The sequence below is a fragment of the Chlamydotis macqueenii genome, chromosome 5 (assembly GCF_036417535.1).
Source record: "Chlamydotis macqueenii isolate bChlMac1 chromosome 5, bChlMac1.mat, whole genome shotgun sequence".
Classification (NCBI taxonomy): domain Eukaryota; kingdom Metazoa; phylum Chordata; class Aves; order Otidiformes; family Otididae; genus Chlamydotis; species Chlamydotis macqueenii.
Window position 1 is genome coordinate 63795885 of NC_141560.1, and position 15004 is coordinate 63810888.

The window sequence follows — 15004 nt, forward strand, 5'->3', positions numbered from 1 at the left end:
TCAAACTGAATTGGAGATACTGGAGGCTTGCATTAAAGCAGAGGTCCTGATTTGACAGAAATTATTCAGTGTGGACTGTGGGGTGGAAGAGGATAAGAAAAGGTAAAGCTTGTATGTTCTCTCAGGGAATTCACCTCTGCATACACCTAAACAATAATTTGTCTTCAATATTTGCCATTCTTTATACTACTTCATTATTTTTAAAGAAGAATACTTCAGTAATTATTTAATCCAAAATAATTAGCAAAATATTGTATCTGTGCAATAATAAGTGCATGTTTGCGAGTAAGAAAGATTAATACTTCTTCAGTATGACAAGACCTGTTTAGTGTGTGGAAACTGGACTCTAAGCAGCCCTGAGAAGATTTGATCTCCCTGATATCTAGAAGAGTCTTATACCATAGTTTCCTGCAGAGACATGGGAACTGGCCCTGCTTATTTCTCAGGAATGCTTGCAACTATTCTTTAGAAGATTTCTTTTTTATTTTTTCCTCTCCATATTTCTCCGATGGCTAACTAGAAATTCAGTCTCTTACTATCTTAAAGTATAGCATCATCGTGGATAATGTTAGCATTACACACTGCTCTCGAAATATTTGTAATTAAATGAAGGTATTTCTGTAAAATTGCCCTTCTGTTCTTTTTACAACTTGTATTTTTTGGCCATCCTTTTTGTTCTAAATTCAAAATTTAATTGTTAGATACTCACTGAAGAAGCATTGGATACTTGAGGGTATTTACAGAAGTAAAGTGGCAAGCAAATTATTTGCTGTTGTAGTTTCTTGACAATGTAGATAGAGAATTAATGTTGACTAGCATGTTTATCTTGGAGCCAAAAAAAGGAAGAAAGCTACAAATACAAATCTCACTCTTTTGAGCATTGCTACTTGAAGTGAATGGTGAAAAAACACAATTAATAAAAGGTCTGTAATGGAAATGTGGTTAAAATGTTGGTTTGAATTAAAGATCTCAAAATTATCTTACTTTGTAGAAGTTTCTTAGCACCTATACTTTCTTTTAAGGATTTACTTTAATTTACTAAGCTGTTGATACCCCTATAAAATACCATTTACGTATTTGAACATGCAGTAAAGATCTGTGTTTGTGTACTCTATGTACCCTCCATTATTACAGGAGGAAAACATGAGAAGAGAAATAGACACTATTAAAAATGAGTTGAATTCCCTTAAAGGAGTTCACAGACATCTTGAAGATTATCATCCTCCTCAGGGAAATCAGCATTCTGAGCAAGTGGAAAATCTGCAGGTAAGTGTCTCTAATAGCTGTAGTACTTTCCACTTCTTGTAGAAATGTTAGAGAATTTTTCTAATCTCACTGTTGTCACGTCCACTGCTTTTCCTTTGCCATTGCTAAACCTAAACATTTATCTGATGTAATCAGTGATCCAAGATCCCATTAAAACTTACTGTACCTTTACTGTATGCCTTTCATCACGAGGGGCACTTATATCATAGAAACTTGAGATAATACTTCATTAATAAATTATACATAATAGATAGCAGTTATCTTCAATAATGTATCTTTACTAAATTCTATTTCACAAACGTATTTTGCATGGGTGTTTCTCAAATACTGTGGCAGACCCATTGACTTCATACATTCTCTGGAAGTGTGGAAGTAAGTCAACTTCTACACAGAGGAACTAATTTCAGCCCCTCTGTAACATGGGACAGATCAGAAGATTCATTTTATCAACATATAGATTATCTAAGTTCTTCAGTTTTAGTTTAAAAAACCCCAACCTTTATTCTACTTAGTGTCTTTAAGAATCATCAAAGGCACTACAGGCTCAACAAGTAATGAAGGCAGTAAGAGACTGGTTTATGCCAGCACAGGTTGCAATTCAACTAGAATTGAGCTTGAATTGCTGGGTGAACCAATTCCACGTTCAGCGCTATATTCAGAGCACATATAAGAAGTCAACAAGTGGTTAAGCACATGAAGATGGTCTTTTGGAGCAAAAGGAAGAGAATGTAGCCCTGCAGCTATGTGTTATCCCTTACTTAAACTAGATTGCAAATTTATTTTCCAGTCTTTTATAAGACTGAAAAAATGGGATCAATCATAAGCCATAAGGAAAATTTTCCCTGCCCATTGAGTGTATGCTGTTGTTCAGTTGAGTATTGCTTATATAATTTCTTCCATTAGTTTTTACATCCAAATAATGAATTATCCTTCAAAAAACAGAAAACTAATTTTGCACATGTATGATTTTGCTTTCAGTGTAGGAAAATAGGAAGACATTAGGACTGTAAAGAGATTATTTTTTTAGAACTAGTCTATGAATTGTCAGTAAAATGACAAACTGTAATAATATTTTAGAATTTGGAAGAACTTAAAATCAATTTATTAACCATACATGTATGCATGTTTATAGGTCACATACATACACATACATATATGAATATATATGTATACGTATCTGCTGGTATGCACTAAGTAATGCAGTGGAAGTTAGACTTGAAATGGGTACTTATCATGCCAAAACTGTATGAATTCTACAAGGTATAATGCAAATTGTGTAACTTTCAAAAATCATTGTTTTTTTTTTAATGAAAATGAAATATGAAATTATGTTTAGGATGCAGAATCAATGCACACAATCAGTCATTCCTAATAAACAGTATTTGTGCTTACTAAGATAACCCTATATGTTTGAAAGTAGATAAGCTTAAAGCTCATAAATGCAAAAAAGTCTGAGATGTCTTCTAAATATATATCTTACACTATCTTATGGCAAATTGCCATACCATTTTGTGTTGCATGATGATAGGATTCCAAAAGCTAGGCAGGTTAGGCTGAGTCAAATATTCAGTGGAACACTGCCAAGAAATTACAGGAGCTGCAGCAGATCATATTGATTATTCCAATTTGTGGAATTTCACCTTGTATCAGTAATGAGTCAGTGTCTAGTAAAACATAAAAGGGTAAGATCTATGATTTAGATCTTGACTATGGCTCCAAGTGTTGCAAGGAAATATGCATGTATTTATCTTTACACCTAGTGCAATCTGAAATCCCTGTGATTATTTGTGGGGCATGAAATTTAGAATTTATGTTAACTTCTTCATACTGATCAACTGTGGAATAGTAATTAAATAAAAGGCCTTTTTCAAAAGAAAGATACAATGTTAGGCCTCATTACAGATTCAAACTGCGATTTAGTTTAACTTTACCATGCTTCTCATTCAGTTTCATATAATTTGTAATACAGATGTGTATCATTAGAGAATACGGCTACACCTAGCAATGGGTTATTGTAATGCTTTTGTACGTTTATGTACAGGGAGATCTGGTTTTGAGAAGGTTTTGAATTTCATAGTATGAAATATTCTGTTGACGGAAAGGTCATCTTGGTTATATGTATGTTGCTTAGTTAGGTTTTACTAAATCACAAGGAAAAAAATTAAAAGCCAGGTCTAATAGTTTTGATATGTAGGCATTTTAATTTATGCGTCTTTGACGTATTTTTGAAGGGCTGAACAGCCATTTGAAATTAATGGAAACTAGGTTTCTTCAACCCATCTGAAAATCTGGAAAGGAATCATGTTACCTTTCTCCCTTCCTAAGAACACTTTATCATGTTTGTTTCAGATGCCTTCAGCAGTTCAGCTCATACCAACAAATGTGGTAAGTTCCACTGCAGTAGCTGTTTTATACTTGTACAAAAGAGTAACATGGACAGTTATATTGTGTTGTTTGGTGTTTCTGTCTAAAGAAACAGCTCCTAGAAGCAAGACATTGTAAAAGAATTACAGCTTTCATGAAAGAAAAAGGAAAATTCTAGTATTTGTAATTGAAAAAAAAAGCTTGAAAATGTGATGCCAAGGTTTTCTTCAGCCAAGAAACAAAATTAACTAATTAAAAACTTAGAAAACAAAAAAGATAATATTTACAATTTCGATATCAGAATGACAGGGAAGATGATAATAAAACATGAGGAAAAGAGAAAGAAATTTCAACTGAAACTTCAGATTCAGAAGGTGGAGTATTTGGCAGAGGAAAATTCTTTTTAGGACCCTCCTCCATTCACCATGACTCCTCCTTCCCCCACATCAGAAAATCTGGGAGCATCAGGATGTTTCTGTGACCTGTAGATAATTGTTTCCTCCAGATTTGTATTCTACATCATCTACTATGCCACCATTGCAATAATCCCATTTTTTTTACCAGTGTTGTCTACATGCCTCACTCCATTTTGCAATATACTGTGTCCTCCCCACACATCCAGTGCTCAAGTACAGCACTTGTTAACTCCCTCCCACATCCCAGTCTTCCTTTTGCAACACCTCCAGTCACTCCAGCATCTTCAGCTTTTTCTCATATCTTTTATGGACTAAGCCATACCCACACACACACCTACCCTCTTCTATATCCTATCTTTACGGCAAGAGCTAGAATGTGCTCCTGCCTTCAGCTGCCAAACAGCTGATGATGATAAAGGATGCATCTTCTTTTCCTTTTTTTTTTTTGGTGTTTTTTTTTTTTTTTTTATTAGGGTGTTTCTTCACTATTCAGCTCCTAGTTTTGACAGACCTTTGAATGCAACTTTCAAAAATAATGACAAATACAGTTGCAGTAGTAGACCAGTAACTTCTAGTTTAAATGGACACATCTTTCAGGCTTCTACTCCTGTTGAATTTTACTCAAATTCACGTTAAAAAGCCATCTGTGAGGAAATAAGAAACTGACTGACAGGATTTGCAAATTCATAAGCCTTATTTGCCTATGAAATGAAGTTAAAAATCCCAGGTGGGTTGTTAGGAAAAAAATTGTGTTTATGTGTGTGTCCACGCACACATGTGTTTGAGTGTAAACAGCAATCATATAGGGTTTTTTCTGCATGTAATTACTGAGCAGGTCACTGATTTAGCCAGCAGACAGAGGGAGTGATCCAGTCAGCACATGTACAACACATTTTCCTTCCTCTGAGAAATTCTGTCGATCTGTATAACTTTTCTCTGTGGACTATAATATAGCAGGATCTAATTTCTTTCCTGCTCCTCTAGGGTATTGGTCTGCTTTTTTTCTCTATTTGCATTAACTTTGTATACTTCAGGTGAATGGTCTTTGTTTTCCAACAGAATTGTAAAAATAATTTTAAAATAAAGTCCTGAACTTTAAATCTTCTCAGTGACTGTCATAAATTATTCAAATATGTATAATCTTTTGTTTCTTCTTATGCTAGAGTGATCAAGAACACTCAAAAGACAGTGAAATACAGGCTATTCAGAAAGAAAATGAGTGTATGCAATCTATAATTAAAAAAGACAGTAATTTTGGACATGAAGAAGAAACTGAAGTAAAAACCACAATGGACTACTCTTTAAGCACAGAGGAATTGCAGATAGAACAAAGTAATAACATTACATGGATAACAGATAAGTAGTATTGTTGAAAAAAGGACAAATGTTTACAGATACAGTGTATGACAAGGGAGTGCTTGAATCCTGAATTAAATGTTTTTGTACTAACAACAGTAACATTCTTGGTGTCAGTAGCGCCTAATCTATCATAAATTCACAAAGCTCTGAATGAAAGCGCAGTACTTCTAGTGGCTGCCCTGGGCTACTAAGTAAGATCCACGTGCTGTAACCCTTCAAACTGTTGCAATACTTTCTGCATGGCAGTTCAAGAAGTGAATAGGGCCTAGGAAGAACTATAATGTGTATAGAAGTATTTGGAAGCAAAACCAAGGACTTTTCCTTTCCCATAGAACAATGAAAAAAGGCAGGGAGTGATTGCACTGCACAGGGTAATGAAGGTCTGTTCATGTGGATAATGGTAGTACTTTTCTATACAAAACACATTGTAGCCCCAATAAATAATTTTTTGAAGCCACCTAAAGGAAATTTACTTAGTCTCTAGTGTTCAGTCTTTAAAATGTAGCAAAGATAAGTGGAAATTTAAAAGCTTATTAACTACAAAATGACTGCTTTAAAGGATCAATTCTCACAGCCTTCGAGTGTATATTTCAGAAAACACCTTAATGATACTGAAATGCTTGTTATTCCTCACTGGCCCACTACCATCAAGTCATAGTGTATTTCTTTTGGTATGAACATAGTCCCTTAAACAGTTTTGTTTGGTTTTGTTTTCCATTTAGCTAAAAATGCCACTTTCAAAAATAAAGACAAATTCAGCTGCAGTAGTAACCACTGGCTTAAACCTTTTGTAGACACATGATGGTTGATTAAGTATGCGTTATAATTTCATAATGAAGATGCCTTTCAATAATGAGGCTGACAAATATCAGTTGGGAAATATTTCAAATATAAGCCATATCTAAAATCTAGAGAACGTTAATATACTTTCTGTTTGAACAGTTTATAAATATTTTGCAAGTTTCCATAATACGATATTTATCTTCAGTAACTTTTTGGTAGACGTGTGTATGTAATGTAAGATAAGAAAAATCACTATCAACACTAATCTTGAGTCTATCTCTTTGGAAATTTTAAACTGTAAAAATGGAGCATTACTTAACCTGTGGGTTATCTATCACTAACTAGAGAATACATTTACTCTAACAGATTTACAAGTTCTTGAAAACAGTTTTAAGGATGAAATTAATGTTGCTAGCCCTTATGAAGAAAAGCAAAGGGAGGCTTCTCTCAGGAATACCCTCTGCACAGATACTGATTTAATTACCCAAGGACAGACCTCAAAAACACATGTCACTGAGTGCAAAGAAGCAGAAAATCTAGGAGCTACACATAGAATATTACAGGAGAAAAACGATGCAAATTTAGAACAAAAGCTACAGGACAGCACTGAGCCATTGTCAGCATGCCACACACAAACAAGAAAGGTCTTTTTAGACAGTACTGACAGTGTGGCTGTCTACCAGAATAATGCAAGTCAGAAGACTGACTCTAGCAAGCAAGAATTGTGCAGTACTACAGATGAATTGATTTGTACTCAGGCAGATAAAAAATTAAATACAATACAACACAACAAAAGTGTCATTACACCTGAAGCCCCCAAAACCACGTCTGAAGCAGTTCTTTGCATGGAGAAGAACGGGATGTGTGAGAGAAGTACAGATAATAATCACGCAAAGGAATTAAGTTTTGGCATCCTGTCATATGCTAAAGAAAATTCTCAAGCAAAGTCTGAAAAATGTAGCTTGCTGGACAGTAACAATTATGTAGGTAATGGATTACATAAAACAGAAAACAAAATGTTGAATCTGAGTGGTTCCATAAACAGAAATGGTGCACTGAGGACTACTGGTGTTACAGCAACTGATCCTCAAAATCTACCAACTGCTTATTGTGAGGATGAAAGCAGTGCTGATGCCACAAAAGAACACAGTGATAATATGTCTCTCTCAGGTACTTCCAGTTTATGCCCCCCCAAAGCAGAAAAAGGAATAAATGTGGATGGCATGTGCAGCAAGCAACATGAACAAGACAGTACTGACCAAACAGGGAATGAAACAAATCCATGTACTTTGAACGCTGAAGCTGTATCTCCAGTAAAGGCTGATGGTCTTGAAATAATTGCTCATAAAAAAAACCCAACAGATAGAATTGGTACAGGTAAACAAATTCCATGTAAAAAAGTTAATGATGATATTCAGATACACTCCATCAAAAATGGACATTCCCTGGAGATTAATAATTCAACAAATAACACATTGTTAAAACAGAAAAAAGACTCACTGAATAGTACAGTTCCAGGAAGGAAGTTTGCTGAGGGTCACCTGAAAGAATCATGCTCTTTACCCATGAGAACATCTGGAAATTTAGTAAACATCATTGGAAGGTCATCCTTTGATCTTTCAACCTCAGATAAAAAAGCTGAGAAAACTCCAGTATACTTAAATTTTTTAGACCTCAGTTCTTGTTCAAGAGTAAATCAAATGAGAGGTCAAGCTGCATGGACTTCAGCTTCCAAGGAACCTTCCCTTTTGAAAGAGCAACTAGCATGCTCAGTGGAAAACACAAAGGTTATTTCAAAAACACAGTGTCAAAATCTCAGTGAAAATGTTGACAGAAGAGAAACAGGACCAGGTAAGAAAAATAAGCATTTATGTTTTGAAGCATGTACTGAATATACTTAGAAAAATTGTTACAATGTGCAATTTCTGCACCTAAGTTTAGTGTAGCATTAGAAAAATATAAACCTTCTGACACTTTAGTTTTACGGGGAAAAAAATTGAAAGATTAGATTTCTCCATTAATTTATAGTATAAATGCAATTAAACAGCTTTTGTTTGCTCAATTATCTGATTAAATAAACTTTTTCTCATTTTTCATATTTCCCTTTGTGAAAGAAAAGCAGTGCAGTGACAAACTGAATTTTTATAGGCATTTCTAATCCTAATGTAGGACATGCTCTGTCAGAGTTCTGCATATATCTGAAAAGCACTGAGCAGCTTTTGGAAATCATTCAGTGCCTTCGTTTTGCAGAAGAAAGAAGTAGTTTTTGAACCAGTAGATGCTTCTTTGAATTGAGCTTAGAAAAAGTTTACTTTTTTATTTTGTTGTACATCCTTAATTCAGATGGACACTTAAAACCACCTGAATGTGTTGAATGTGTGAAAGCAGAGGTTGATATTCTTTGAAGACTTGGAAAATACCTCTAGCTGTTAAGAGTGCTCAAGGAGCTTTTTAATCTCCTGCTGCTTGCACTTGGTGACTATTTGCTCAAACTGTTCAGCAAATTTTGCACATGCAAACCAGTAAATATGGACTTTATTCCATGTGTTTCTAAATCATTACTGAAATGTGAAAAAACTATATTTTAGATTTGTTTTGCAATAAGAATAGCTGCTAGGTTACCCCTATATTTATTTACTAAAAGTGCAATTTCTAAATTCAGTCTTTTACCCAAGTAATAAAAGCATCATCTCTATTTCCAAAGTAAACTGACTTCAATAAGATTACAGATGTTCCTCTACTTATATAACTGGACAGAGTAAAAGCCAGTCTAAGGGGTGCCTTCCTTTCTAAAAATAAAGCTTGCATGTGGATTCTATTCTTAATGCATGCTCTAAGCTTGAAAAAGCAGATGATCTGTTAGTCTCTGGAAGAAATGGAAGCCTCTGCTTTTGTAGAAAAATGGAGCTTTGGGTGCTTAGATGTTTTTCAAAAAGCTAATCCACTTCTGAGATTTTGTTGATGTACTGTTTCAAGCTTTGCCCCTTTAAAGTCCAAAGAGAAGAATGGACTCCCATCCCTTCATTTTGTGGCCAGTGGCAGCGAGACAGAAAACGAGCAGTCTGATTGATTAAAAGGAGTTGGTAGCGATTTTAGCATAACTCTAATTAGCCAAATGAGTTGCCTAGTTACCAGTACAGACACCAGACCTCTTGAATTCTAGCAGAACTTCACAGTGAGGATCTTGGTCTGGGTCCCACTCTCATCCTACTGCTTAATTTATACAGGTCCCTACTTCAGCTTGCTGACCTCTCTGAATCCTGCACCTCTTTCAGGGACTAGAGAACCTTACTGTCAGGGCACTCAATAGTAAGCCGTTGTGGTACTCAGCACTGCAGCTTCCAAGATTTATTGTGGTTGGTTTTTTTTTGTTTTCAGAATTTATCCCAAATGGCAAACTTCGAGTGGAATCCCACTTTTTGGTGTCCCAAATTTTTTTTTTTTTTAACTTACTGAAGCACAAACAATTTGGCTATATGGGAGACCTAGAGGTGAAGAGCATTTGTGAAAGAGTTTAGTAAGCCTATCGGAGGGAACTCCTTTTACTGCCTAACTACAATGCAATTTACTATTTATACAACTTTGGTTCCCAGAGTGCAGCCACTCTACATCAGTAAATGGAGGAATGAACTGGGATTTGGCAAGATCTTCCTGGCAAACTCTTAAAAAAGAAAACAAATACAAATTTATAACTGTTCTCTTCTTCCTCCCAAAAGAAGTTGACGGTATTCTTAATAAACTGTTACAAAACCATGAGGTAACATGTATTTTCATAGCAAAACAAAGGTTTTACTATTGTAGCAGTGATCGACAGGCATCTGTGTAGTGACAAAAGAGCTACTGTTTGCATTATGAGTAATTGTGAAAATATGCTTTTTTTGATCTTGCAAGGAACTTGATACTGGTTTTACTGCAGTCTGGCATAAAGCCACTGTAGGATTGGAGCTCTATACTCTGCTATGATTGATCTACTTACTTGCCCTTCCTACCTTTAGTAGACAGCTGAGTCTGATTTCCTGAAATATTAGGTATAGCCATTTACCAAAAGACTCCTTATTTAAAATGTGCTTTGTCTAAAAACCTTTATATTTAGAATGTTGTTTTTATTACAAGTCACCTTGGAATATAATGTCAGGATGGCAGTAGTTATGTATTTTATTATCATTATCAGAAGGTAAGTCTTAAGAGTAATACTGTTTGAAAAAATATATTCAGTTAGAATAGTCAGGATACATACATTTTCTATCAATCACAATTTAAATTTGTCACTAACTTAATATATGAAAATGATAAAAAACATTTTTAATTAGACTAAAAACATACCTCATCTTTAGAGACACAATAGATGCAGAAGTTTGTGACAGAAAAAAACGAAGAGGGAAAAGCCTACAACAGAGATTCAGTGATGTAAAACAAAAATATTTGATTTTTTAAGATCAGAGGTAAACCAGAAGTTTAGTTACTTTACAATTAGTGCCTAGAGACTAAATTGCAGTTGTTACCATTTCCTTTTTGTCAATCAGGTTCTACCAGTTTTAACAGAGCTGCCGACACTTTGAATACCTCTAGTATCCACCGAGACCCCCAGGGAGACCCTAGTGAAGAATGGAATGCTATAGCAAAGACTTTTTATGATTCTTCTTTTCCCACAGAACATGTAAGTCAATTAAAAATATTGCGGACCAGACCTCAGTGAGCTAATTCCACAGATATTTGTACAACTGTACGCATCTGGATACTTTAAGACTGAGTCAATCTCCAAAATAATATCAAAAGGGCAACAAGGCACCATTTTTCACAATTAAGGTTGATAGAAAGCAGCAGGAAAAAGTCACAGCATATGAATCAAACAGATGCTAACCAGTCTGTTTGGGAGGGGAGGAAGAGGGTAGTTCACTGTGTATCCTAATAAAAATCATCACCTACAATAAAAGTAAGAGTGAAAAAAAAAAAGGAAAAACAAGTATCTAAAAGTATAAAAACATTATTTCCTTTATTACTTGATAGGAACATGTTACTTAAAAGAATCTGTGAAAGACTAAAAATTCAGCATATTTATGAATTAGAGCCTATCCGTTTATTCTATGCTGCAGTTATGTGATGCCATATTTAGAGTTATATTATTAATTAAGCAGGATAACGTTACACAAATGTGTAAAAGCAGAGAATTACTGTTTTCCTGTAAGACAACTTCATTCAGGATGGCACTAGCAATGGCTTATACTGCATTTTTAGATCTACATTAGACTGTGGAGCTTGAACAGCTATAACTGCTGTATTAGGATTTGACCTAATGCTCATCATATTACTCAAAAGTGATACAAGAATTACAACTGCAGCTGACCTTCCTTTTTAGAAGAGGTTCGAAAGATATTTCTCAGGTAGTTATGGCTGGCTGTCTTTGGATGAAGTCTGAGATCAGGGTGCATAGTGTTTTCAAGTGACAAAGTTGGCTGACTTCAGCAGACTTAATCATCTCTCAACGCTATTAGCATTCATATTCTCTGAAATTCAGAAGACTGATGTTTTAAATTTCTCAACTTTCCTAACATGACTCTACTTGGTAATGACAGTGAGGTAGAAATCTACCAAATACCAAATATAGTGGTGGTATTTACTGTGTCTCTCTTGCTTTTTTTCTGAGGTGGAGCCAGGAATTGATCACTTAGAGCACTTTTCTCACTCTACCTCTTACTCAGCTGAGAACTTTTGGAAATAAGCAAACTAAAATACCAAATCTACAGCTAATACAAAGCTGTATTTCATTATCTGATTGTGGTTATACCTACTTTGTCACCTTCAAATTAAAACTCTGTATGTGCTGGCTAAGTAAAGGTCAGATGGACAAGAACAGAGTGCCTCGCTAGTTTGACCTTAGATTATTTTCCAAATACTTAATCTATGAAATTGCAACCAGGGATATTGCAGACCACTCCCTCCCTTCTGCGTTGGTGTCATTCTAATACCATCTGTCGTCAAAATTGTCATTTTTATGACTGATATGAAAAAGCTGTGGGGAGATTAGGCTCAGCAGTCTTTTTTGCTGCTCAGTTTGTTTTGACTGACATGTATGATTATAACTAGAGCAGACTTATGCCTTATACAATCTGGGTCATCTCATTCAACCAAACTACAGTACTCTAATTTTTAAAGTGGTAAAAATTAAGAGGAAATGCTACAGGTGCACTTAAAATGCTAGTAAAAATATGAAGGACTGTTTTAAACAGTCATCTGTACATACCTGAGTACCAAGGTAAGGATGAATAAGCATGCTCAGCTCAGTTTATACATGAATCCCTAATCATGTAGTCATAGTATTCAGCAATTAAAGTTTTTTACACACACATCCCATAGGTTGTCATATTACTCAGTGCTGGCAGTAAGACACAGTTTTTATTTGTATTTTATTGTGAAAATGTTGAGGTCTTTTAGTTTGACAGCTGATTTTTTTTTTTAAAGCTTGATTCTAAACCTACTGTCAAAGAACTGTATTAAAATGCTACATATATTACCTAACCACAATTACTTCTCCAAAGAGGTCTAAACGCTTGTTGTCTTCAGTAAAATCCAAGTAACATGACATGGCTTTATTTCATGGCAAAAGTGCACTTCCACATGTGGGAGACCTAAATGGAAGTTTTTCTCTTGGATTATTAGTGCAGGGCAGATGCAGCCCCATGTGCTGTTTCATAAAGATTTTGACTAGTGGCTTGCAATGAAGTATGATCTGTTTCTTTCTAAGGCCTTGGGAAAGAGCATGGGAGAGTGTACCTATACTAGAATTAACAGGTTGAAAAATTTCAAATGAAGCAGTTATTTCCTCATTGAAGTGGAGACTACAGTCATTACTGACCTGAACAATTAGTACATTCTGCTGCATGACAGAAATGTTGTTACAGATGCAATAGGCTAAGTGAAGGATTTGCATGAAGTTTGTTCATATTACAAACTTCAATAAATGCTTGTGCACTGGGCAAGGGAATTTGTGTGCTAAAATAAAGGCAGGTCTGATAAAGACTTTGTAGTTTACAGTTGCCTAATACTGAAAAATAATTGAGCAGAGGGGGAAGGCCTCATCTTGCAATCCCTGTAAGAGAATACCCTAGCATGCAACCAAAGTACTAGATGTCACATTACAGATCCCCAGGAACCACTACAACACTGGCTCAGTGTAACATGACTTTGTTGTGCACCTGTGGTCAAGCAGGCAGCTGGTGCTCCATGCTGGCCTCCCTGAGAGCCACACAACGTTGGATTACGAGTGGACAACTCATAAATTGAGCAAAAAAACTGTTTCCCTACTGTGCAGCCATATGCATTTGATTTGGACAGATATGAAGTATCTATCAAAGAGTAATTAAAACTATTCAAAGAACAAAAAGATCTCTAACATAAAAAAAAAACCCTATTATAGACCTTGCATTAGTTAATGATGTTTGCTTTCTAATCTATCCAGCAAAGCAGAGAGGGAGTTAACACTATAAACCTCATGATTTTGGGTTTTGTTAATCAAATGGTTGCATAGCAATAGAAATGTCAATTGCAACATTAAGCTATTTAATTAAACTATTTATTTTGCTAATCTGCATTCTAGTACAAGGTTGTCTTTTTTTTTAATCATACTCTCCTGGATTAAGTCTTACGTTAAGGTTTAGTTTATAAAAGTATATGTGTCACTCTCAGGTTTTCTAAATTAAAGCTGAAGCAAGCACTTCAAATTAAACGTATTTTTTCCAATTGACTTATATTTCCGTTCACATTTCCTTGCATGTTTAATACCCAGCAAAATCCAACAATTTGAACCTTTGTACCTGAACTTCACAGGATTACTAACTGCTAAGTCTGTATTCTGTCAGGTGAAAGAAGGATTTACTACCTTACAGCACGAGCAGAAGTCTTCTCACATGACCGTACCTCCAGCAAGAAATGAAAGTGCACTCAAAGACGAGGATCGCTGTTCTATTCATAATTCCGTTATACAAAACCAAATAGAAGAAATTGAGAAATTCCTGAATTTGGAAAGACTGCATTCAGCAAGAAAAAGAAAATATGAAGATTACCAATGAAGATCAGTGTTAGGAGATAAAACTCATCTTTTAGTCATAGATCAATCACTTATGTAAACCAGATTCGTAGAGGTATTCCTCATATATGGTATGAAAGCACAGTGCATATATGTTTAATACAGTGTATAGACCTTTTTAATGTTAAAAAAATGATACAATCCCTACTAATAATATTAGTTCTCTGTTTCTGCAATCAAATTCAAGTTATTATGGGTTTTGCCTGAAGTTAAAAAGTTCACAAGTTAATATTTTAATATCCATTAAGAGTACCCTTCTCCTTAGAAGTTTTGGCTGAAGTACTTCAATTTGCTTTCTCTGTCAGACTGCTTACTCATTTTCAAGCAAAATCAGCTCCAACTGTTTCAAAGTACAATGGTTTCTACTAACATTTACAACAACTTACAGCAGTTCTAAGTGGCAGGAGAACAGGAAAATCTTCTGCTTACCTTTACTGCCAAATTATTTAAATGTATCTGCTATAGTTGATCCTCTATCAATAAGGTCTCTTTCAACACTAAAGCATCAGATATGATTTGCAGAAATAAGGCAGCAAATCTTGCTTCATAAAGCTTCACTTCTAACTGGTTCACATTTTTCCTCCCTTAGGGTATAAGGGAAATTTTATCTTACTTTACAATTACTTTTTCTCACCTCCCTCCCTCCCTTCCCCCCCACACCTCTTGCAAAGAAAGATACTCATACTGTAAACTTAAATAAGAACAAAAGAAGCATAACCCACATTGCTACTGT

At 35.0% G+C, this 15004-nt stretch overlaps 1 protein-coding gene across 1 annotated transcript in view; it reads left to right on the forward strand.

The window, feature by feature from the left end:
- The window catches only part of CCDC73 (coiled-coil domain containing 73), a 59108-nt gene extending 44181 nt beyond the window's left edge, over positions 1-14927 (forward strand). Inside the window, exons 13-18 of the mRNA XM_086748562.1 lie at positions 1135-1266; positions 3616-3651; positions 5210-5378; positions 6555-8039; positions 10712-10845; positions 14045-14927. Coding sequence (XP_086604688.1) covers positions 1135-1266; positions 3616-3651; positions 5210-5378; positions 6555-8039; positions 10712-10845; positions 14045-14254 — 2166 coding nt within the window. The 3' untranslated portion in view covers positions 14255-14927. The remainder of the gene's footprint in view (positions 1-1134; positions 1267-3615; positions 3652-5209; positions 5379-6554; positions 8040-10711; positions 10846-14044) is intronic.
- Positions 14928-15004: the final 77 nt, after the last annotated feature.